This window comes from Hyperolius riggenbachi, chromosome 5 (assembly GCF_040937935.1).
Source record: "Hyperolius riggenbachi isolate aHypRig1 chromosome 5, aHypRig1.pri, whole genome shotgun sequence".
NCBI classification, from domain to species: Eukaryota; Metazoa; Chordata; class Amphibia; order Anura; family Hyperoliidae; genus Hyperolius; species Hyperolius riggenbachi.
The window spans coordinates 29450352-29476235 of NC_090650.1; the positions used below are offsets into that span (position 1 = coordinate 29450352).

The 25884-nt window shown below is 43.4% G+C and overlaps 1 protein-coding gene across 21 annotated transcripts in view; it reads left to right on the forward strand.

Annotated features, from left to right (window-relative positions):
* The window catches only part of LOC137518061 (microtubule-associated protein 2-like), a 261526-nt gene that overhangs the window by 149936 nt on the left and 85706 nt on the right, over positions 1 to 25884 (forward strand). For all 21 annotated transcript variants that reach the window (XM_068235275.1, XM_068235281.1, XM_068235285.1 and 18 more), the window contains 4 exons: positions 10716 to 10847; positions 12555 to 12671; positions 16726 to 17871; positions 21027 to 24143. In XM_068235275.1, the coding sequence (XP_068091376.1) occupies positions 10716 to 10847; positions 12555 to 12671; positions 16726 to 17871; positions 21027 to 24143 (4512 nt within the window). The remainder of the gene's footprint in view (positions 1 to 10715; positions 10848 to 12554; positions 12672 to 16725; positions 17872 to 21026; positions 24144 to 25884) is intronic.

The window sequence follows — 25884 nt, forward strand, 5'->3', positions numbered from 1 at the left end:
TGCCTCCCTCCTCCCATAATCCTCCAGGTGAGTGAAGGTCAGCTCTCCCTGAGTGCAGGCTTGGCCTGATGTCACCCCTTCCTATGGCTATAAGAGGAGCAGCTGCTGAAATCTCGTCTGTTACTTTGTTCATGTGCTTTGAAGGAGGAAACCAGATAGTCCCGATAGCTTCTGTGAATTGCTCAGCATAATAAAGCAGAAAAGGCAATTAAACACTCACCTTTTAATGAAAGCTCCCTCTGGTAAGTGCCTAACCTAGAGTGCATTTTGACAATTATATATGGACTTGCATACAACTGTATAGATTTCAGGGATTTCTACAGCATAATTGTTTCATGTCGATGTACAAAGTGAGAAACAAAACTGATTTTTAAATACAGAGCTAGCAAACCACATAAATGTGACACTGACCAATAGGACAATATCAAACAAAACCATTAAAAGAGAGGTGTGCCCTTGTGAGTTTACATTTTAAAGTTAAAGGGAGAAAACCAGGATAGTCAATGAACCAGCTGTATTTCCGGAGGTGGTGAGTTTCACAGTTAGATTCTGAAAGAATCAGAGCTTGGCAAGTGCCTGAAGGGAATGACCTAGATTGGATTATAGGTTCGCCTGAAGAGGTGAGTTTTAAGGGAGCACTTAAAGAAAGCGGGCGAGTGGAAAATTAAAGTCAGATACTTAAAGGATAGCCAAGGTGACTAAAATGGTAGAAAGATGCCTTGCCTGGCTTCCTGCAAGTCTCCAGTCACTGACCGCAGCGTTTGTTGGCTCCTGCAATGCTCCGTGTGCCTGGAAACCGGTCCGGTATAGGCTGCGACCACATGGAGCTGGTGACCTTTGACCCGGATCTAGGGTAATGTCAGTGATGCTGCGCTCCAGGGGTTTTCAAGACGGCAAAGATGCCGAGAGCGTGTCAGCGGCATCATTCACATACGGCTCATGTGAAGGCAAAACTAGATCTGGGTGAAAGGTTACAGGCTCCTGTGGGGTCTACCTATATTGGACCAGTTTCCAGACAAACCTAGCATTGTTGGCGTGAACAAATATCGTGATCAGTATCTGGAGACCTGCAGGAATCCATGTAAGGCCTCTATATTTCTGTTCAACTCGGATAATGAACTCTCTTTTTTTTCATTTTTTTTACCTTCGTTTTTGTATCCAGGCGTCTTCAGCATTAAAGTCCAAGCTGATTCGCCACGGCAGAACGAGTGATTTATGCCTCAGAAATAACCTAAGAAACTTCCACGCTTTCCAGAACTTTGCTTCCTGGAAGGGGCAGCTTTGCGCAGTAGCTCTGCATCTTATCCAGTCCTTCTCCACCGATCTCTGCCTCTCCCTAACACTCTGTCTTCTTTCACTGAAAGGGGCGGGGAGAGGCGGAGATCAGTGGAAATTGAGTGGATAAGAGGCAGAGCTACTCTGCCTCTACCGGGCAGCAAAAAAGACTTGAAAAGTCTTAGAACATTTGCTGGGCTTTTTCAGGGGCATAAATCGCTCATATTGCCGCTGGAATGCTGCGAATCAGCTTGGAATTTAATGCTGAAGACGGCTGGATACGAAACTAAGGTAAAAAAAGACACTTCAGTATCTCTTTAAAGGGGAACTGAAGAGAGAGGTATATGGAGGCTGTCATGTTTATTTCCTTTTAGACAATACCAGTTGCCTGGCAGCCCTGCTGATCCTCTGCCTCTAATACTATTAGCCATAGCCCCTGAACAAGCATGCAGCAGATCAGGTGTTTCAGTGGTTCAGACTTATAAGTCTGATCTGACAAGACTAGCTGCATGCTTGTTTCTGGTTTTAATCAGATACTACTGCAGAGAAATAGACCAGAAGGGCTGCCAGGCAACTGGTATTGATTAAAAGGAAATAAACATGACAGCCTCCATATACCTCTCTCTTCAGTTCCCCTTTAAGTAGTGGGAAGCCTGTGCTTGGTTCAGAGGCTTCCCATGTCCTCTGCGCTTCTCCTCTGTGGCCACACTCAGGCAGCAAAAAATCTAGAACCTGCCCTGAATACCAGTATGTCTGTTTTTATTAGCAAGGGTACTTCACCCCTCTCTTTCCTATTCCCCCTTCCCCCATTGGGATATTTTCCCTTACTGCCAGTCCCTCCTACAATGTTAGCTGGTCTTGAAGTGGTTTAAAACAAACCTGTAAATCTGCATGGAGAAAAAAAGATAGATACTTCTCTTGGTAGAGGAAAGCCTCCTCCGGATGCTTCCCATGTCGTCCTCCACTGCGGGACACCAGGACCCTCTGGTTTTGTGGCCATGCTCCTGTCTGTAAACAAGCATGGCAACACTGCGTAGGGTGCCTTGCTGTGCCTGGGTAGTATCACAGAGCCGCTCGGACTTTGCTTTTCTCAACGAGTCCGAGCAGCTCCGTGCTACTACACAGGCGTGACGTGTCCTGTGCATTGCAGCCCTTGTCAAAGTACGGGAGGTCCCAGCGCTGGATCGGTGGAGGCGAGACGGATGGGGAAGCCTCTGGATTATACAGAGGCTTCCTTCTGCTGAGGTGCGTAACTCCATTTAGGGCACCATTTCCCCTTCAGGGTTCCTTAAAAACTAAGGCAGTCAAAGGGTTGTGCGGCCCACTTTTCAAGATCCGCTTATGCTGGCCAGAAGTCTGGACAGTAGCTGGTGAGATTGTTGCCACCACTTCCGCATTACTAGAGTACAAACCCTTGTGGAGTCATGACATGGGTCAATAATAATTTTTTTATTTATATGGTGCCAACCTCTTCTGTAGTGCTGTACATAGTACGGAACAAATATTAGGGATCTTGTATATATGAGAAGTTCAAGACACTGTAGGATCAGGACATCGGTAATACAAGCACATATACATACATTGTTCATGTCCTGCTGGAAGAGGGCGAATCGTGCCTCAAGGCCGCCTAGCTTTACCCATCAGGGTAGCCCGACATGTTTGTATTGCCTCTATCAGCTATAGAGCGCAAATCGCATCTCCCGCATTTGTAGCAGCCTCCACTATAACGGTTTGGCAGGCTCGCAACCTTGTGGCAGGCAAGATGGCGCTGGTGCCACAGGGTGGTGTCAGGGCCTCTGGCTGTTCTCCTGCAGCTTGCGTTTGACTCCTATTGCGTCTGGACATAACTGGGTGGTAGAGGGAGATATCCGGTACTTAAAATATCACTGTTTAGTAGTGGCTGGAAAGGATTTGGGCAGCAGCTCTTATCCGCATGTCTGCTCAGGCGGCCATCTTGCTCCACCCCCTACAGATACATGCATAGTTAATGTGTGGTTTGGGATATCGAAAAAATTGGTACGAGTTCATAACACTGTAAACTACAGGAAAATAAAATAGGAGTTCCCTGTCCTTGTGAGCTTACAATGTAGATTGTAGTAGACACGGAGAAGGAGACACGGATTGGTGGATGAGACCGTGAACCTCCAATGCTACCTTTAGCTTGCTTGTCTGAAAAAGGTGTGTTTTTAGAGCACATTTGAAGGTTTCCAGACTCAGAGCATGATGGACAGGCTGTGGGAGAGAGTTCCAAAGGAGAGGGCTGCTCTTGAGAAGTCCTGGATGCAGGCGGGAGAGGTGGTGACCAAGCTATAGGACAAAAGGGCGGGGGAAGTTCTAGGCGGTGGCGGTATCTGGAGATTGAGGAAATGTATGGAGGTTGTGTAAACAGTAATAAAAACTTTCAGGGTCAAACTTTTAACGCTCTGTTCAGTTCTGGTTCCTTTTTATTCCTTTCTCTGCCCTCGTTGGAAAGATGAATCCCTTTTATAAGAGGTGAGGAAAATGCTGCCAGGTAAAGAAACTCGGACGGCAGTAACAAACTGGAAGAGGTCCTAACCCCTCTTAATTTTTCCCAAAATGCTTATTTATTTTTTTGTTGGGCTTTCCATTTTCTAGAAAATGATTTCCTCCTAAAATAAAAATGGTCTGATAGTCTGTGAGGCCAATGTGAGTGCGCTGGGTGAAGCCCTGTCTAGGTAGTGGTGATCAGAACTCGTCACTGGGTGCCCCCCGGCCGCCTAGGGAAATAGTGATCGTTCCTCTCTGGCCTGTCATGTGCAGCTGTCCCCCAGCCTCATTCACATTTAATCAGCGGCTGCCTGTCGTGTGCTCCGAGCCCTCAGGACCGCCGAGGACGCTGTGCTTTGCTGGCCAGAAGCGTCTGCCCTCTGATTTCTAGCCGAGGTGACTGCAGACGAATCTGCTGACTCACGGGCCCAGACACCGCTTTTCTCTTCTTTTGCGATTTTTATCAGTGTTCAGCGCTCTGGAAACCTGCCTGAAACTTTAAGAAGCCTCTATATTTGGACATGAGGGATTCTTCGGACAGTTGGTGAGCTGAAGTGTCTTGTTACATGGGACATTGCTGGGCCATGTGTGAGTTAGTCACATGCACACTTTGTCTCTTGTATATCACATTTAGAGTTTTGTGCCATCCTTAGCTTCAGTTACTTGGGAACTTCTCTATCTTTTTTTCCCTTTAATTCTGCATAAAGTATTTCTAAGCTTTGTAAGGGCTTTTTCACCCTCTTCTGGATACACTGCAATGTGAAGGTGCAGGCTAGTGTTGTACCTTATATTCTGGTTGAACTTGATGAACCTATGCTTTTTGCCATTTCTGTACCGTACTTCAGACAAGTTCTGCATAGAGTTGGCATAGCCAGACCTGGACGCTATAGTTTACTTTGATCTTAAATTCTGATTTTTGGGTATGCTTTGTGTGTATTCTGTTCCACCAGCAACTCATATTATGACTAAAGTGCATTCCAGGGCTGTGGAGTCGGTACAAAAATCTTCCGACTTCCGACTCCAGGTACCCAAAATGCCTCTGACTCCTTAGTCGAATACTTACCAGGGCTGTGCATTTTGTCCAAAATCATCCGACTCTCGGCTCCTTTGTTTATGAAATCACGACTCCAACTCCAGGTACCCAAAATTGCTCTGACTCCTCGACTCCGACTCCACAGACCTGGTGCATTCTACAGTCTGCAGACGGGATGGGCAAATATGGAGTCCAGGCGCATACCTCTCCTATGTAGATGCCCCTGCATATTTCTTTTTTCTATTTGACAAACATTAAAGCACACCTGATACGTTTGGGGCTGGATGTAACTTTTAAAAGTGAAATTCCATTTTTTTTTTTACATTTTTAGTGAGAACTATCCCTTTAGCTCTAGAAATGGCGAGGATGTCACACGGTTTTTCATATTGCTTACCCTGTGTGTTGTATATTTTAACACTCACCTGCTCCACACTGATTACAATCGGCACTGTGGTGACTGGGGAGTTTGTCTTGCCAGTTACTCAGTTGGTGCAAGTGTGGAAAATGAGAAACTTTTATAACTAATTACGTGTGCAGGAAGAGGAAATGTTTTGAGCTGTCTGTGTGAAACCTGTGCAACACAGAGTACAGATTCCAAACTGGAGAAATTATATAACTAAGCTTATTGTGCCTGTTGGAAAGTCCTTGCCAGCTGCAAATTGCAAATGCAAAAGTCATTATTAAAGAGGCACTATTCTAATTAGAGGCGCATAACTAACTACATTCTACTATAACTACTTATAGTAGAATGTAGTAAGTTACTCAAGATACCACCCACTTTTACAGTAATTTTCCTGGTTTCATTATCAAACACTTCCTATATCTATATATTGCTGAATATTTGAACCCCCCCCCCCCTTGTAATGTCATAGCCTAGGCTGTTTAGCTATGCTGAGTTCTCCCTTCCAAAGCATTCTGGGAGACCAGGCATATTTCTTAGTGGCTTCGGAGTTCTCAAATGATCATTCCGCAGAGTTCACCTAACAGGACTAAAGAGGTCACTATCCATGATTTCTTTCCTTTATTTATGCTGTGAAATTAAAGATTTTACTTTAACCACTTCTCTACCCTGGTAATGTTTACAGCTCAACTCTTATTACTTTAGCAATAACTTTATCAATAATTAACACAACTAAATGATCTATATATTGTTTTTTTTTTTCAGGACAAATAAGGCTTTGTGGCTGATATTTGTTACTAGTGATTACCTTATTTTCTATGCATTTGAGGAGAAAAGTGGAAAAATACACAATTTATACACTTTCATACATTATAGCTTTAATGTAAACAGTTCTATTGCACATTAAACCCACACATTTTATTTTTCTATCCCTCCTGTTTAAACAGTTCATTTGTTTTGAAAATGTTAGATGTAGCAACTAATGTATACAATCTTACTGTCTGCTCCTGGAATGTTTATTTTACACTTGGTTATTAACTCTGCCAATGAATTCCCTTGGAGGAGTAGAGTGGTTTGCTGTCATTATTTTACAACTTTGTAGTGATGTTATCAGGTCAAAGATAAACTGTGTTCTCTAAGATTTTGTATTAAGGAGAGTTTAAAGACTGGACAGCAAGTGGTTAATGGGCAAACACTGACTAATCTATAACTTAATATTGTTAAAAAAAAGATGCATTTTCACTATACTACTACTAAACATTTTTTTGAAATGGTCACAATTTGTGAGAATGAAATCTCACTTTAAGGACTCTCGGCTACCTGGACCTTGGGATTTGTCCAGGCTTGATCGACAGCACTTGTGTGCTGACAAATAAGACCTGACTATTCCACTTGTGTACACATCCACTTCATCCGGTGTCAGTGGCCGGTCATACGACAGACTTTGAGCTTCAGAAACGTCTTTACACATCTGCGTGTGTGCATGGTAATTCAGCGCGGGAGTGCTTATTCCTACCGGGTAATTGCAGCTTTTCTAGGGAAAGGGCATCATGAGTGTAGGTGAAGCTGCAGTTTCACCCGACTCTGTCCATTCACTACAAGCAAGAAGTCCTCATTCTGTTACTCACCAGTTTATGAAGGTGTTGTGTAGTTCTTGTGATATTGCTGAAACACACGGCTTATGTATGTTTGTATGTATGCAGCCCTGAAAGAAAGTGACATTTAAAACTAGAATTCTGGAAAGCTTAGCTGTGTCCGCCTAACTGGATTAGGTATTGCAACTTATTTGAGTATACAGACAGTCCCCTTCTTACTAATGACTCGAGCTACAACATTTTAGGCTGGGAACACACTTGGCAGTGCGTGAAAAGTTGCGTTTTCTGTCATGTGCGTTTGCGGTTTTTCCCTCCCACATTTTTTAATGCATTTTGCGATTCGCATATGTGTTTTGTATACGGTATGTTTTGCACACGTTTTTGATATTCGTTTTATGCAAATCACTAAGGTCAATAGGAAGCGGAAGTACATCAAACTTTATTTTTTTTTTTTTTTAAAAACTCATGCAAAACGCACTAAAACCCTTGCGTCACCATTGATTTTCATCATGTGCGGTTTTGATGCGTTTTTGGGGAACATGCAACAAAACCAGCGTTTTTCAAAATGCACATTGCGAAACGCAAGTATATGCGTTTTTACATGCGACCCATTGATTTGCATTATGTGCGTTTTCCGCAATGCTTGCATTTTTGCTCGGTGTGTTCCCAGCCTGAGATACAAAGTTGTGTTCATTTGCAAAATATACAAGGTTTCTTTATTGCATATGTTTGTTAAATAACTACAGTTTCGTATAAACGGTTTTAATGGTTGAGTACCAGAGACTGCTGGTACAAAAAATAGGGGTCTCCAACATCACGGCGTACAGACCCACCGCGGCTCTCACTGTTACACATTCAGGTTCCGTTCTGTAAGCTGAATGGTTTGTAAGTAGGCAACAACCTGTAGTGTTTTTTTTTTTGTTTTTTTCTTCCCCTCCATCGATTACTTGTGATGTTTCTTGAAAGATTGGTAAAGCGGTTTAAAGAGAAACTCCAACCTAGAATTGAACTTTATCCCAATCAGTAGCTGATACCCCCTTTTACACGAGAAATATGATTTTCACAAACACACCATCAGGGGGCGCTGTATGACGGATTTTGTGCTGAAACCCCTCCCACAAGAAGCTCTGAGTACCGCGGTACTCTGGACAAAATGCCACAATGTAACAATGTTCACAGACAGGAATGAGCTGTTTACAGCTGTCTCCAACGGCCAAAACAGCTAGGAGCAGCTACATAACCTGCCCACAGTAAAAATGTCACCATGTAATAAATGTCAGAATGTAAATCAAGGAGAGGAAAGATTTTACAATGAGCAAACACTGACTAAATCATTTATACATAATTATGGTAAAAAATGAAGCACTTTTTTTTACTACATTATTTTCACTGGAGTTCCTCTTTAAAACCCTGACATACTATTCAATAAAAACATGTTTTCCTACTTTTTATGTGCTATATGGTTATATTTTCATTTGTGCAGAAGTAGTATTCATTTAGAAAATATAGGTTCCCAAAAGTACCTTTTTTTTGCTTTGTGAGCTGACTTTGCATTTTATTAACTGGTTTTATTCATTATGTATTGAAGGCAGACATGCTTTGACTCTGTGTCCAGCTGCTGCTCCACAGTCAGAGAATGTGTGACATTCCTCACTTGATACATCTAAGTAAACACAAGACAACATAATCTACAACTTTGGATGCATCCACTTTTCACTGCACTGAACTTTCAAGCTCTGTGTGTAACCCTTTGAATGCTGGTCTAGTAAAAAACAAAAATGCTGGTTGCATTTAATATGCTGTTTTGTTTTAGAAGAAAGATGAAATGCAGGGTTACATTCCGCTTTAAATCAACCTCCCCTACTAGGAACCTTAAACATTGTGAAGTTTATTTCCTGCTGCGTCTAACAAGCATTTCCTCCTAGAGAAGGGACCAGCCATTCCATCACAATTAAGGTGGCCTCGAACAGTCCAATTTCTAGCAAAAAATTATTTGAGCGATCAGATAATTCTGATCAGAAGAAAACACTACATTAATGAACCAATCTTTGCTTCCTATCCCAAACAACCATCAAGAAAAAACAAGTTTTGGTTTGATGAAAATCCAATCGGACAACTATTTTTATAATAGTTTGTAATTGTGCCAAAATGTCTGGTCGCTAAAATGATATTTTGCTAGGAATTGGACCATTAGTGGCCACCTTTAACGGGAACTACATTTTGCTTGAGACTGTTACCCAAGCAATCCGTTTCAGCCGCTATCTCAACATATTAGCATTTTTGAAGCTGATCACCTTTAAAGGTGCCTTTTTAATGGTACCATTTCTTGTAGACATCATTTTTATTTTTTTTAAAATCGATTCAGATCGTATTGTGTGAAAAGAGAGATGCTGGTGGGCCCAATCTTTCCGAAACGTTTGCACGCTCTGTTTTCCTAAAGAAAACCAGAAAATGCTCTGGATAGCATAGAGGCTTCCCATTCTTCCATCCGGTCTGTAGTTCCAGTGCAGTTCTCCAGTGTAGCTGTTCAACCCCCTGGCTCTTTGGAACTACTCTGGCCCTGAGTAGTTCTGAGGAAGAGCACATACCTAAGGAGCAGGTGTGAGTCTGGTCTGGGCATGCCTAGTAGTGATGGACATATCCTAGGAACTACTTGGGCATACAAGTAGTTTCAAAGAGCTCTTTGACCGAGTGCGGTGAATAGCTACACACCTGTGGACAGTGCTGGAACGATGGGCCAGGCTGAGGAATGGGAAGGCTTTATGCTGTTCAGAACATTCCCTCTAAAAAAAAATGAAGGGAAAAAATGCACTGAGGAATCTTCAGTAAAGAGCTGGTGGGTGAACATGGCTAGTGGTTTTCATACATACAATTGTAACTGTTTTTAATATCGAGATTAGGCTAGGACCCACTGATGGTGCTTTCCAGGAAGCTGCAGTTCACTCTTGATTCCCAAATCACAGAAGTCCCGCAATTTCAAACGCTGCGAGTAGTTCCCAGAGCAATCAGGGTTTGGCTCTACAGCCGTTAATGTGATCGCTCCCAAAATGCTGCATGAAATGATTTAGGATTGCAACGCTGCAAGTGGAACCACCCCCATAGTTCCATTCCACTGTTGCAGCTCTTTGCCGACTGCTGGCGATTGGCAAGCGCTGAAAAAGCGAGGTCTGTGAGTCCCAGGGTTGTGGAGTCTGTACAAAAATCATCCAACTCCGACGATTTATGAAACCTCTGACTCCAGGTACCCAAAATTGCTCCGACTCCACAGCCCTGGTATGTTCCAGGCCTTACAGTAGTTTATATCCCTTTAAAGTGAACCAGAGATGAAACACCCTCCTGTATTTTACCATATAGATCAGTGGGAACATTAGAGAAAACACCTACCATGCTTTCTGTTTTATTCTGCACTGCACAGCTTGTTTCTAATCAGACCTGATAAAATAATGACTTGGCTATAATGATTCATGAGCAGAGCCAGCAGGGAGCAGGCTTGGACTTGAAGACATGAGAGAACACAGACTGAGCTATAAATATTCCTGAACAAAGCCAGACTGAATGCTCAGTCAGGGATTTTATCAGGGCTGTAAGAAGCAAGCTGTGCAGTGAAGAATGAAACAGAGAGCAGGGTAGGTGTTTTCTCTAATGTTCCCACTGATATATATGGTAAAACACATGAGGGTGCTTCATCTCTGGTTCACTTTAATGCTGTGGATCGATTAAAAGCAATTGTCTCTTTCGATTCTAATGATCTAATCAAAAAAAGTTTGTTCATTTTCGAAATATCTTTACGGAGTAAAAAATCTAAATGGTGTAAATTCTCTTTTCAATATCCAATCAATGATACTTTATGAAAGCCTCCTTTTAAAGACCTCTGTGGTACTGAGACACTTGTGTTCTGTTTCAGAGCTGGGAGGATTGCAGCAGGTGAACACAGAAGATTTACTGTTTGAGGCTTCAGTCAGCGATTCTCAGCCTGCCACAGAGAGTCAGCTTTTACCCGGATTGGCTGATCAGCAGCTGAAGGAACACAATGCAGGTACGAAAGAACAGCAGGTGCAAAGCGAGGTGTAGTGTGTTTAAAACAGGAAGGGGCCCTTGGTATTACCTTAAACACTTCACCCCAAAGGGGTTTTTACCCTAACGGCCGAGCGATTTTCCCCATTCAGTGCTCATCTTTCATTTGCCAATAGCTTAATCACTACTAATCACAATGAAATGATCTAGATCTTGTTTTTTTACCACCAGTTGGACTTTTGGTTGTTATTTGTTTTTTAGTAATTGCTTTATTTTCTATGCATTTTTAAAGGAAAAAAAGGAAAAAATGAAAAAATACACCATTTCTGATATAAACACTTCTACTGTACATAAAACCCTCACATTTCATCTGCCTATTTGTTCTGGTTATCACAAGATTTTCATTGTCCCTAGTACAAAGTATGGTGACAATATAGGATTTGGAAATAAAGGTGTCTTTTATTTTATTTTTTTTTTCACATGCACGGGGATGCACGGTGCGGGAGCGCACGCGCGCAGCCGCAACACTGTCTTATAAAAACGTCCTGTCATCATTTAAAAGGCTCTAGCAGGACGTTTTTATAAGTCAGGTTGTCATAAAGTGGTTAAAAAAAGTGGCCTTTACTTTCTGTAACTATAACAGATACAGCCTAACAACAAAATGAGGAATAACTTTTAAATTTGGAATAAAAATGACAATAAGTGAGTATTTTTCAAACTGTCCAAAACTATGATGTGTAATACATAAGTAAAATAAGCTGAGCTCAACGGAACACCTTCCAGTCTCATGGTGCATACACACATCCAATTTTGATTTACTGGCTAATTTTAACACGTATAGTAGAGCATTTACCTTTACAATCTGTCCATAGTATTCAAAATCTGTTGGGCCTTGTACTACATGGAGAGGGTAAAATTGGCCAAACATTTGATAATCAAAATTGTATGTGTATGCCAGGCTTTAGTCATTTCGTTGTGCTCTTCCAGCTTTAGATGACAGATCGTGGGATTTCTGTCAGTGTATTCATAACCTCTTTTTCCCGCCTAGCTAATTGACACGTCATTGACTTGAAATTGAATTTGTGGCTGAAGATGCATAGTCTCCAACATGTCCAGGCAAACCTAATAAAACCTTATTGCGTGTTGACAAATTGTGTGAAAGGCCCCCACCCAACATTTGGGGATAATTGCTCCATTGGTTACATGTCAAGTAGAAGTTACTTTTTTTTATTTTTTTTTAAGGGTCATCTTAAAATCCCAATTCGGGGACCGTTTTTATTTGAGGGTCTGAAGCCTACAAAAATACCTATTTTTTTACTTGTCAGTCCTCTTCAGCATTAAGGCCATAGTTGAAATGCCGCATCCCCACGGCTGAACACTCAATTTATACCCCCGAAATCCCGGGAAAAATTCCACTACTTTCCAGGTCGTGAATTATGCTGCCCGGGGGAGGCCGAGCTTTGCGCTGTAGCTCTGCCTCCAGTCGGGTCAATCTCCGCGGACCTTAGCCTCTCCCCGCCCCTCTTAGTGAAAGAAGGCTGAGAGGGGCGGGAGGAGGTGGAGATTGACGCGCGTAGAGGCAGAGTTACTGCCAAAGCTCTGCTTCTACCAGGAAGGAGCCCTGAATTTTGCAATAAATTTGTCTTGTAATGATGTCCCCAACACTATTTAACATAAATGGCTTCAATATACACCCCCCTTTTTTTTTTTTACCTTTATCCTCCAATAGCATTACAGTATGATGATCCTTATGAAGCTCCAGGGTACCTCGGGGTAGAAAATCAGAATTTTGAAGTGCAAGAAGGCTCATTCCAGCCGTACGAGGCTGATTGTCAGGAAGTTCCAGGTGAGTGCTGCAGAGGCGAGGTAGCAGCATAGATTGCCTAAATCCTGCTAACCTTCTCTCACCTCATGTGTTAATGGATAATGTGAGGGAAAAGCGGGGTGGAATTACTTCGGTGAAGGAGGCTGGCGTGGTGTCTGGGTGGTCAAACTCTGGCCTGAATGCAGATTACTAAAGATGCCATCACGATATAAATGGCTGCGCTCTGATCGTAAGATTCCTTCTTTTGCGGTGACTTTTGAAAACCGTTGTGTGACTAAAAGTTCTTGGGATTTTTTTTTTTATCTGAAATGTCATATTTGTTAAATGGTGTAATCTTCTGTCGCATAATGCTAGAAGATGTCGGGCCGAAGTTGGTTGATCAGGTGCGTGGCGGTACGGCGGCCAAATTGCGAACGAGCGACGAGACGACAACCCTGGCCGCTGCTGCCGCAATGTATAAATGTATGTAGTGTGTGCATATATACATTACCTGTCCGGTGTCAGCCTCCACGCGGTTTCCGTCCATCTCGCCGTGTTCCGCATACACGCCGGCGGCACATAGTGTCTGACGTCAGACCATCTGCGCCGCTAGCGTGTATGCGGCTGTTACCCGGGGAGATGGACGGACACCATGCGGAAGCTGTTACAGGACAGGTAATGTATAAATGTATGTAGTGTAGTGCATTTATACATTTTGGGGGCAGCGGCGGGGTGGACACTGAAATCGGACGAGAATCGGCCTGTAGTGTATGGGCAGATTCGACTAGAGACAAATTTTGCCTCTAGAACGATTATGGGCAGATTCAACCAAATGTATGTCCACCTTTAGTCATGTTTACATACAATGTAAATGCATTATTACTTAAAGGAATTCTATCAAACTTTCACTATTTCTGTAAGCATTATAAATAATTTTGCCAACAACAGTAAGAATGATCAAAGCATATATTTTTGCTGTGCAGCTTCTTCTGTCTTTCTTTAACTTACTGCCTGTGTCCCCTGAGAAAACTGACGGCGACGGGGTTTTGGGGCAGTTCATTATTCAATAGGGGGATCCTCTTGCTGCATGCATACAGCCATGCTTTATTCTATTGTGATGCTCCTCACACAGCAGAGCGACTTATGCAGCACATGATCGTCTCAGCCCTCTCTCGCTGCTAGACTGAAGTAGACTTCTCTGTGTAGATACAACTAATTACGGAGCTCAGAACAGAGAAGTCTACTTCAGTCTAGCAGCGAGAGAGGGCTGAGACGATCATGTGCTGCATAAGTCGCTCTGCTGTGTGAGGAGCATCACAATAAAACAAAACAAAGCATGGCTGTATGCATGCAGCAAGAGGATCCCCCTATTGAATAATGAACTGCCCCAATTCCCCGTCGCTGTCAGTTTTCTCAGGGGACACAGGCAGTAAGTTAAAGAAAGACAGAAGAAGCTGCACAGCAAAAATATATGCTTTGATCATTCTTACTGTTGTTGGCAAAATGATTTATAATGCTTACAGAAATAGTGAAAGTTTGATAGAATTCCTTTAAAGGACTTACGAGGTGAAATCTTAAAGTCAAATACCTGTATGCTCATTTAAGGCACGGAGGACGCCGTCCGCGCCATCCCGCCGGGTCCCCTGCGCTCAATAGCCCCCTGGCCGGGTCCCGACCGCTCGGCCCGGGTCGGGCTCTCTTGGCTGCACAACGATGGCCGCATGAGCCGGCCGCGGCTGCGCAGTCCGCTTAGCCGCGAGTGCGGCTGCGCAGCTCTAGGGCCAACCTCCGATCCACGCAACTTGTAGCGTGGATCGGGGGGGTCGGCCCTAGAGCTGCGCAGCCGCACTCGCGGCTAAGCGGACTGCACAGCCGCGGCCGGCTCATGCGGCCATTTTTGTTCAGCCAAGAGAGCCCGACCCGGGCAGAGCGGTCGGCACCCGGCCGGGGGGCTATTGAGCGCAGGGGACCCGGCGGGATGGCGCGGACGGCGTCCTCCGTGCCTTAAATGAGCATACAGGTATTTTACTTTTTTAAGATTTCACCTCGTAAGTCCTTTAAGGGCTTAATTGGAGGAAGACCATTAATTGCTCGACAATCACACCTATAGGACATTTCTTTGCATTCAAAGTGTGTTTCTAGGAGACTTTGTCTTGTGAGTCCGATCTCCCGCCAGTCTGTTGGCAGTTTTCTGCAGTTGCACTAAAATGTAGTTTTGAATTGCCTTGTAGCTGTTTAAAGCTAATGGGACACAAAAAGAAATAAACATATACTCAAGGAGAGAGAAGGCTCTGGATCCTATAGAGCCTTCCCGTTACACTCAAACCCCTCGTCCAGCGATGTCACCCTGCTTTGAATACGCAGTACAGTGCTTGCGAAAACTGCCAGCTCTGTACTGCGCATGTGTGAGCACACTAGCTCAGGTGCAGTACGGAAAGACTTCCGAACCCTCCTGCGGCGGCAGAGAGCAGTATTTGACCGATCGAATACTGCTACCGGGGGAGCCAGCATGGGAATGCGGGTTCCATGAGAGTATCAGGAAGGCTCTATAGGACCCAGAGCCTTCCCTCTCCTTAAAGAGACACTGAAGCGAAAAAAATTGATATTATGATTTGTATGTGTAGTACAGCTAAGAAATAAAACATTAAGATCAGATACATCAGTCTAATTGTTTCCAGTACAGGAAGAGTTAAGAAACTCCAGTTGTTATCTCTATGCAAACAAGCCATGAACTCTCTGACTAAGTCATAGTCATGGAGAGGGCTTTTATCTGACTTTTATCTCAACTGTAAGTGAACTGTTTACTTTTTCTCTGCTAGAGGAGAGGTCGTTACTTCACAGACTGCTCTGAAAGAATAATTTTGAATGCTGAGTGTTGTGTAATCTGCACATATTATAGAATGATGCAATGTTAGAAAAAACACTATATACCTGAAAATAAAAGTATGAGAATATTTTCTTTGCTGCTAATCTTCTAGTAATTATTCATAGTACACAACCAATTCACTATATCATATATTTTTTTCGCTTCAGTGTCTCTTTAAGTATCTATCTGTTGTGGGTTTTTTTTCTCCCCCACTTCCTGTTAGCTTTAAAACACATCCATGTGCAGCTCCTGCTGCAACAAAAGTCTGAGGTGGAAATCACAAGTACAACGCCTTTAAAGTGTAACTGTCAGGCATAAAAATAAAAAATCTATTTTTATCTGGTAAACAAGGATGCTAACCAGGCAATCCAAAAGTTGAAAAATCACTTAGTTTTCTAATCCATAAAAAATTCCCCGGTTTTCTTGGCTCTTATTTGGTATATCTGCCGCACACAGGAAGTTGCAGGGCATGCTGGGTTGTCCTTTTTTGCTTCTCTGCTTTCCCCTCAGACATAACTAATGCAGCTTGATTGGCTGAAGACTCTTTCCCTCCTGTTTTCCCCTTTCACACCTCTGTTCCTCTCTGATTGGCCAACATTTCTCATGCTGAGACCATGCACTTTCTATTGCAGAGCTGGGTCATGGGCGGGCAATGCATACACAATCAGGCAGAGGATAGTAAGGGAGGAAATTACATCAGGATTGGCTTCATAATGGACACAGTTAATATGGAGAATCCTAAGTATTTTTTTTTTCTATAGAAAAATCACTAAAATCAAAATGTGGGCAGTGCAAATACATATGTAAGTAGAGCAAGTATATCTACTTATAAATGTTTTTTTTTTTCTGAGATAGTATTGCTGACAGCTCCTCTTTAAGTCATCCTTTCCACCGAAGACCAGACCACATATTTGATGATCAAATAAATACTTTGACGGTTTGGCAGTTTCTTGTAGTATCAACGTTTATACGAGGCTCAAGCGGGAGTCTTGTGATCTGGATGTAAACATTTGTGAGCTGTAATAGGCCAAAAAGTGAGTTATGGCCTTCCTGGCAGAACCAGCTGTATACAGACTATCGCCCATTAGTGTGTTGTTGCACCCATGTCCATATTGCCGGACGAGCCAACACTGACCCAGCAGCATCGTTACTTTTGATTGTTTTTTAAAATCAGTGTTTCTCCTCTTCCTTATATTGGTAAAATAACTTACTTTTTTTGCTCATTTCTAGAAGTAGAAAGAAGCTACGAACTGAACCTGGAAGACATTTCTTCAACCTCACTTGAGGATTCTAATCCATCTTTGGAAGATTTTGCGCATGGAAACCAAAACTTCTTGGCCTCTGAAGAAGCTGTGCCGGTGGAGAGCACACTGCTTGGAGAAAATCTAGACACTGAGAAAGTGTTGCTTACTTCCCAGGCAAACCAAGAACTAGCACCTTCTTTCCACACCCAAGAAGAAAGACCCGCTTCCCCTCCAGCATCAGAGTCTTTTGTCTCATCTACTGATCAATTTGGAGAACACTTTGCCGAGAATCCTTTTACCTTTGTCAGTGCAGAGGTTAAAGCAGATTCTCCTTTCTTGCCTGTGGCTCAATGTGAGGTAGAACCACCTGCCTCTCTCGTGTTTAATACCGAGGTAGAACAGCCTGCCTCACCTGTGGCTAAAGTAGAGTCACCTATTCCTTTGGCTCAAACTCCAGAAGAACCACCTGTCTCTTTGGCTAAGGGTGAGGTAGAGCCTGTTGCCCCGCTAGCTCAAGCCGTGGAAGAGCCTTTAATTCCCTCAGCTCAGGCTGAGGAGGAGCCTTTAGTTCCCTCAGCTCAGGCTGAGGAGGGGCCTTTAGTTCCCTCAGCTCAGGCTGAGGGGCCTTTAGTTCCGTCAGCTCAGGCTGAGGAGGAGCCTTTAGTTCCCTCAGCTCAGGCTGAGGAGGGGCCTTTAGTTTCATTGACTCATGGTAACAAAGAGCCTCTGGCTCCCTTGGCTCAGGCAGAGGAAGAGCCACTAGTTCCCTTGGCTGAAAGTAAGGTGGAGACGTCAGCCCCTTTGACTCTGGCTGAGATAGAACCACCTCACTGTCTTGTGGATCAGCCTCCTGTAGAGACTGTTGCATCTCCTGTCGCTGAAATATTAAAAGAGCCTCCTTCCTCTCCTGCTGCTCAAAGACCAGAAGAACCCTCTACTCCTTCACAAGCAGAGACTGTAGAATCGAGTGTCCAAGAAATCTCTACAGAAGCCTCAGCTCTGTTAGCCGCATCAGTTCCTGCTGAGACTTTAATATCTCCCGAGGTTCTTCAGCAAACAGAGGAATCTTCACCTGTGCAAAAGCCAGTTGATGGAGAAAAAAAAGAGGACCTTGAACAACCGCCCACACCAGGTGAGACTTTCTTTTGTAAACTGTTTTTGTAAACTGTTTCACCGGTTAAAGATTTGATACGGGAACTACAGATAGTATGCCTTTATGAAGTTTGATTTACACTAGTTTCACTTTGTGTAAGGCATTTTTTCCACGAGCAGCTGAAGTTTGTGAATGTACTGCCTGTCATCTGCTCCCATTCATCAGCCGGGTGCTTGCTAGCAGACAGCCCCCCCCAATGACACCACCACAGCCACCCCCCACACTTTTTGCCACCAGGTGATGCTGCCGTGTGTCAAACAAGACGTGCACCGTTACTGAATGTAGTCAAATGGTGCATGTGGCCCGCAGCCAGGCAGCTGAACTACTCGACAAACGAGCAGTTCAACCATCCGTGGAAAAGAGGCCTAAGTATTTCTTTGTCGGCCAGTTGTTATGGTTTTTAAAGCCATAGAATAAAGCAATTGGTGCTTAAACCACTTCACCTTGTTCCTGAAATGAAGTGTGAATATATTTCATGAATTGTCTAGTGTGTACCTGTTACCTCTGTGTGTGATTTTTTTATCACCATTTGATAGGATGGCTTGATCGTACCAGTTCAGCGTTCTTTTTCTATGATGCCCACAACCTTTTTTGGTGAGGTTTTTAAAGTTATTTGCATCATTAAGGATGATGGTGGTGGTTGATATTTTTCAGAAACGGAATGATGAATCATGGTGTTCCACATTTCCCTAAACCAGTCTTTCTGAATCTTATGGACTTGTAAAAACATATATCCACCCTTTCACTGATGCATGCAAGGGTGCATACAGACATTCAGTTGTGATTGGCCAATCACTGACTGTAAAGAATACATGCTTTATGGCCTAAATTAATTCCCACTGGTTTTAAAGGGACCCTGAGAGTAAAGTGGGGGCTACTGTGCCTGTAGTCTGGGTAAGGTCTGGTCACCTGATATGAAAAATTTGTTTTGATTTGGTGACTTGGCAAGTGTTATGGATTATCCGAATAACATCCTCTCAAGTAGTGTTTTTTTTTTGTTGTTTTTTTTTTTGGGGGGTTTCCTTTTAAAGTTAAATTGTGTCAATCTTGACAGAAGCCACTAAGGGTAAAGATGGCCATACACTTATAGATTTCCACCCAATGTTTTAAAACCGATTGATTCCTTTGCAAAAATTTCCAACAGGGAATCTATTGAAAATTGATCAAACTGCAGAGTTGCACTGTTTCATGCAGTGTAAAGCTACAGACCATTGATCTGCCAATGCTCTTGCCCCACCCCTAATTGTTTAAAAATGTTCCATCCTGCCCGATCGATTCTTTCAGTTGGTTTTTGGTTAAAATTAATCAAAACTCGACGATCTTCACATTTTGGGGGATCGATTCCCATCAGATGAATCAAATTTGCAAGGAATCTAATAGGAATATTAAGTGTATGGCCACCTTTAGGTTGCATTCTGTACAGCCTCCTCTCTTATTGCAGTGTTTGTTTTAAAAGAATGAGGCTTCAGAGCGCTTTGGCAGCCATTTTGTTTTATGAATTTCCTTGTGCTGGACTGATTGTATTTGGAACCGTAGCCATGCACCATTTCCCACCTCTTGGTCATGCTTCAGTCGCTGCCTAAGAGCAGAAGCTGGCTAATAGTCATGTTGGCAGGGAGCGATGGGGTATTCTCCCCCCCCCCCCCACCCCCAACAAAGACTGCACCTTGACAGGTAGGCATGGCCACATCCCACTCACCTGTACAGGTGTAGCCCATGGCTTTATGGTCAAGTAGGTGGGCATGGGTACAGTGACAAATGCAGTCTTAGTCTCAGGCAGAGAACGAGTCTTAAGCAGCCCATACACTCAGCCGATTTTCTGGCCGACCGATCGATCCCGATCGATCGATTGCAAATCGGTTGGCCAATCGACCGATCGACGGCCGATTTCGATCGATTTCGATGGATTTCCATCGAACTTGCAGGGTGGAAAATTTAGGTCGATCTGATGAGATTGCTTATCAGTTTGCATTGGCCTTAATGGAAATCTGATGGCAAAAAAATGCCATCAGATCGAATTTCAATAGATTTCAAACTGAAATCTATTGGAATTCTATCCTGGTAAAAAATGTTCTAAAAACGCATCAGATAGATCATCAGATGCATTTCTTATCTATCTGCTGCCAATCTGACGAGTGTATGGGCACCTTTAGTCCAGATCCAGACTGCACACTGGACAAGCCATCAGAGCACCCTTAATTTTAAAATCTGCTCTGAGGCATAGACTGCAGCCTTGCCCATAGTGGGCTCTGTCAGGTTTGACACTGGTTCATTTTAAGGGGGTGGGGTTTCTTGAGGACATCACCAATCATATTTATATTGGATGACTAGGGGCTACTGAAGAAAGATGAAATCCCCAAGAGGGAACAGTAATCTCCCCCATAGTAACATGGTATGATTTAGCCATCTTATTTCTGTCTGGAGCTATTTTGATACTAGAGGTAATCTTTCCATTGAGAAATAACACTTGAAGTTTATTCATATTTTCAAACCGTTCCTAAAAATGTAAACAAGAACCAATCTAAGTTTAGGGAATTGGAGACTATGTAAATTACCAGATATTTTGCTTTAACTGTTTGTTTTTCTAGACTTACACTGGGCTGTTTTATTCACATATGTAAAGAAGTCAAGATTTTTGTTCATCCGGTGAAGTGTAACAAGTTTTTTTCTAGATATATATGCGAGGGCTATAATGTGGCATTAAAGGGAAGGTCAGAGGGGATTAAAAAGCAAAAGTCTACTTACCTGGAGCTTCCTCCAGCCCTTTGCAGCAGCTCCGCTCCCAGACGGTGGCCTGGGGTCCCCTCTGGTACAAAATGCCTACTGCGCTTCAGCGTGCGGCTCACTTAGTCACGCTGACGTCATCCGGGTTGTGCTGCTCAGGCGCAGTACAGTCCAGATGACATCAGTGCGACTCTGTGAAGCGCAAATAGAGGTCGATCTGGCGAGGTCAGCATCTGCACCAGAGGGGACCAGGAGCTGCGGTAAGGGCACAGGACGGCTGCCAGGGGCTGGAGAAAACCCCAGGTAAGTAGACTTTTGCTTTTTAATCATCTCGGACCTTCCCTTTAAATGATTTAGTACATAGTTGGACAAATGTAGGAAAACCTCATCTATTCCTGTTATATCTGCAGCACCATTAAAGCAGTACCCTAAATCAAAGGGCCACAGGCTTGGCAAAGAAAAACCTGCGTTCGTGACCAATTCAGATGACCTTCTTGAATCTGGTCTTATTGGGAATAATCAAAGTCCAGTGGAGTATTCAGATTCCTTGAGCTCTAGAGCTAAAACTTTACACAAAAAAGCACGTGATATGATGGAGAGCCGTCGGGAAGCCATTGGGGATGTTGGAGATCCTGAAGGAGTCCAGATGTCCATGAAGAAAAAGAAGAAGAAACCAAAACAGAAGAAAAACTTCTCTCAGAAAGAATCCGAATTTGTTGAGGAAGAGGTACCTAAATTCTGTCCAGAATCAGCGTGCGTTGGCGCTGGACCACAAACCTCACTTGTAGAACCCATTAAAAATGATGTTCCTGAACAGCCTCTAAGTAGTAAGGAGACGGTTTTAGATGTCTCGCTGCCTCCTGCTAGTTCTGTGGTCCAGAAAATAGCAGATGCTGCTAATGTGACAGAGGATGTTGTGACCTTGTGTTCTCCTGAGACCATAAAGCCATCTCCACAGAACATTAAATATCCATTATTTGCTTCTGAAAGTTCACCTGGTGACCAAGTGGATAACAGACTTTTCAAGCCTCAGCCACCTCTCTCTGGAGAACAAAGGAAACCTGAGACTCCAGTGGAGGATATATTTGGATTCGCTGACACAGATGTTTCTAAATGTCCATACTTAAATCCCGAACTTGCAGTCAATAACTCTGCACAAGAACGAATGCATCAAGAGCGTTCTCACAGAGGGCACAACAAAGCAGGCCATTTTTATAAAGCGGGACCATCGCTTGTAGAGAGCGATGACTGGACAGGGGAAAGAATAAACACTGCTTTCCCTGATCTGGAAGCTGATAGGCCATATTTGACATCGGCTATGAAATGGGACAGACCCAAAAAGAAAGATAAAAGAGCAGGGGAACGTTCTCGTGGAGGGCACCCACCTAACGCTAAGCAATGGCAGACAGAATTGGTAGACTTTGAATCAAAATCCCCTTTTAAAAATGTTCCGTTAGAGCTCTCGTTTGATCAGGAGGTTTCTGTTAGGGAAGAACTATGGCCTGATGAATTTACAGTAGAGCAGAGACCAGCTCCTAAGCATAAAACAGACCATAGACCAAAACCTAAGAAAGATCACCGTGGTAAAACTGATAGTTTTGGACCTTTGCCTGATTCCTGTATAAATGTAGGCGGTAAAAATGAAGCCCCTAATTCTGCAGGTTTTGAAACCAATGGTGAAGAAATTAAGTTAGTCGCAGATCTCCCATTGGTGGAGAAATCTCCTGACGTGTCTGATACCTCTGTAGTAAAAGATTTAAAAATGGACACTGTCCAGCTAACACCTAGCTCTGTTGTGGATATTAAGCAGGATTCGCCCGTCTTATTGGAGGGTGCAGTTAATGCAATGGCTAACCAAGAGATTCCCAACTCTCCCTTTAAATTTGTGGACTCTGAAGTACCAATAATGTTGCAAGCTTCAGTGTCAGAGGTGGGACAGTCTACCCCAGAAAATAAAACCACAGATGACGCTAAGGGCCTCTCCTCAGAACCCAGTATTATATCAGAGGCTCACATCCCAGCTGAGGCACCCATCCCCATGATGCTTGGTGACCCCTCAGTCTCGGCTTTTACAAAGGTCCAGAATAATGGAAATGCTCCTTACGATAGACCTATTAAAAACAAGAAAGGTAAAGTGAGAACGAAGGCAAGCAGTGCAGCTTCCCAGGCAGCTGATGTAGGAGATAGAGGGGTGGAGTTCCCAGACATGCCCATTCCTGGTTTTGTGGAATCTAGTCAAAGCCCCAAAGAGACCAGTCTTGCCAGTACTAAGAAAGCTGAACGTGGATCTTTAAAGCGGCCTTATAGTTCAGAGAAAAAGCATAGTCTAGGTTTACTAGAGTTGGGAGACAACAGTCCTATTATTGATAGTGAAGTAAAGGTATTACAGGCTCCTTCTGTACCCGAGCCCCCTCTATCCGATCAGGTTGCAAAGGAGAAAGTGACTCCAACTGTAGTAGAAGAAAAGGCCACCACAAAGGCAGACCTTTTAACTATTTCTGATACTTCTCAGAGTGAGCAGTCGAAGCAAGTCTTAAAAACGTTCCCGGATTCAGTAGCGGATGAGCTACTGAGGCTAACATCAGATGTACATGAATCTCCCAACAACATAAAGTCTAATCCAGAAATAACAGGACTACCTGACATCAACTCTGAGACCCAGGTAAATTGTGTCCCACTGTCCTTAGTTCAAGAGTTGCCAAAACATGACTCGACATTAGTTGCTGGTAAATATGACCAAGAATTGACAGCCGTATCTAAACCTGAGTTGCCAGACCACATCTGTCCTATCAAAGAAGAGGAAACCATTGTCCCTGAACCTAGAGGGGGTAATCATGAACTTGAAAAGCTGGAAGTTGATTCTCAACAGACCGAAGTTGTTTGTTCGGTGGAAGGTACTCCATGTTTAATGAAGGCGAATGATCTTGATGAACACAAAGAACCTTCACAGGTGCAACCTTCTCTCTTGAACATTGGTATTTCTGCAGTGAAAATGGGAGAGTATTTCACCAATGAAACTGCTGATTCAGTTGAAGTGGCTCAAGATAAGCTAGTAAGCACTTCTGCACAAGAGTCACAACCTGTAGAACCTATTTTGGCACAGGGAGAAAATGAGCAGATTCCCTCTAGCATGACTGAACTAAAAGACAAAACTGAGCCTTTTGTTCCAGAGCCACAAAGCCAGTTTGTGCCAGTGACTACCCCAAGTAAAGTAGATGCTAAAGCCGCACCTTCCAAGGTTTCTCCTCCTTCTCCTAAACGACTGAATGGGGAAGTCAAAGACCTTTCCAAAGCTAAGGCAAAGTCCATGGTTTCAGCTCCGAAGAAAGACCCATCTATAGAGAAGGTGCCACCTAAGACTGCCAAGCTAGAGGAGAAACCGAGAGGTTCTGAAGTTCTTAAAGGTTACATGAGACCAACGAAAGCGCGAGGTGCTGCCCCACCACTACCCAGAGCTGTTGGCTCAGAACTGGAGAAGTCCAGGCCATCTAAGGACGTCAGATTGGTCCAACCGAAGCCAGATACAGGTGTGTTCCTGCTCATGAGTGGCGTTTTGGGCAGTTGAGCATGGCTTCATCACCACAATGGCATGGCGTTTGGCTTTTTTCTGCTGTTAACTCTTTAGTGTGTTTATACACTGCTAATGTGTCAATAGAATACCAAGTATAATTGTTGCAAGTTTAAATACTACTATCTTTTAACTTTAATAGATTTATAGATCCAGTGTGTGGCTTTGGTATGGTTTTGATCTTGTTGTATGGAATGTAGTGTGTCATTTTGAGATAATTGGGGGAAACATTAGGAAAATAATTACTTACGGTTTGTTTGCATGTTGTGGTGTTTACTAATCGTTTTCTGTTGATGGTTGAGTGTTAATGATTTTTCTGCATGGATATTGATCTACAAAACAACCTAGAGGAATCTCCAGAGTCATTTATTAGCCTTTAGTACCTATAATTTATAGCTGATTACTGGTGACTTCAAGTGATTTGCCTTTCTGTCCACATGCCTTGTAGAAGCTGCAGAAGGCCTGCGCTTTGGGTAAAGGCTTTCAGTACAGCAGAAAAACAGGCTTACCAATAATCCATATTTTCCCTTTACATGTGTATGCTTCAAGAGCTTGTGGAAAATTACCACCCTGGATGAAATCTGTTTCTCTGTCGCCCTCAAGGATAGGGCCTCAATTCCTCAGGCAGCAGTTTAGGGCTGAGTTCTTTTGGTATGGAGGAGGGTAGAGGGGCAACTGAGCTGGTGAGGTGAATAGGAGAACAATATGGGCCTGCGACCTTGGCTAAGCACTGGACCCTTTTAGCTTATAAACACATTACCCCTGAATCGTTTAATTATATTTGAATTGCATGGTTTTCATCTCTCCATCTCGTCCTTATGAGATCTTCCTCGCCTATTGTGAAGAGTAGATGATTGAGGCAGAGTGCACACTTATTTGATTCATGCACATTGTGCTGCACAAGGCAAATCTGGCACCGCCGCACTAGCCATTGTGGTCAATTGCCCGTTCGGGATTTGCACAATCACGTGCCTATCCCTCCCTCTGCTACTCACCTACCCCACCCTCATTATTTTAGATTGGACACCTTTCTGCACACTACTCTTCCCCCCCCCCCCCCCAATTATAATGTACTGCACCACATCCAAGCGTGTATGGGAAAACCAGACGTTCGCAGAGCGGATGCATAACTGCATAAACCTGGGAATTGCAGAGAAGCTTATTACAAGTGTGCTCCCGGCCTGATCATCCAGGATTCAAATCTAGATTTGAGTAGTTGTAATATTTATCAATATCATACCAATTTCTTCCGTAGCGCTGTACATAGTACAACATACAATAATGGGGAGCATAGATGCATGAGTATTCTCACACACTGTACAATAAGGACTTCCAGTAACACAATTACAGATACTTTACATACAATTGATGTGTGGTTTTGAAAACCTCACCAATGCTGTACATGTTCATTTGATAAAGTACACGAAATGAGAACTGCTAAGGGAGGTCCCTGCCCTTGCAATCTTATAATCTAGAGCAGTACAGCTGTCCCACAACCCATCTTGAATAATCTAGTGCCTAGGTTCTCAACGTGTGGTACATGTACCCCAGGGAGCACTTCTGATGGTTCCAGAGGGTACTCAGGCTTACTATACTTAACCAAGAACAACAAATTTAGAGTTTTAGAAAATGATAAATCTCTTTTTTTAACATCACCAAGTTAGTGTTTTAGCTAATTAAATGCAGTAGTAAATGCTTGG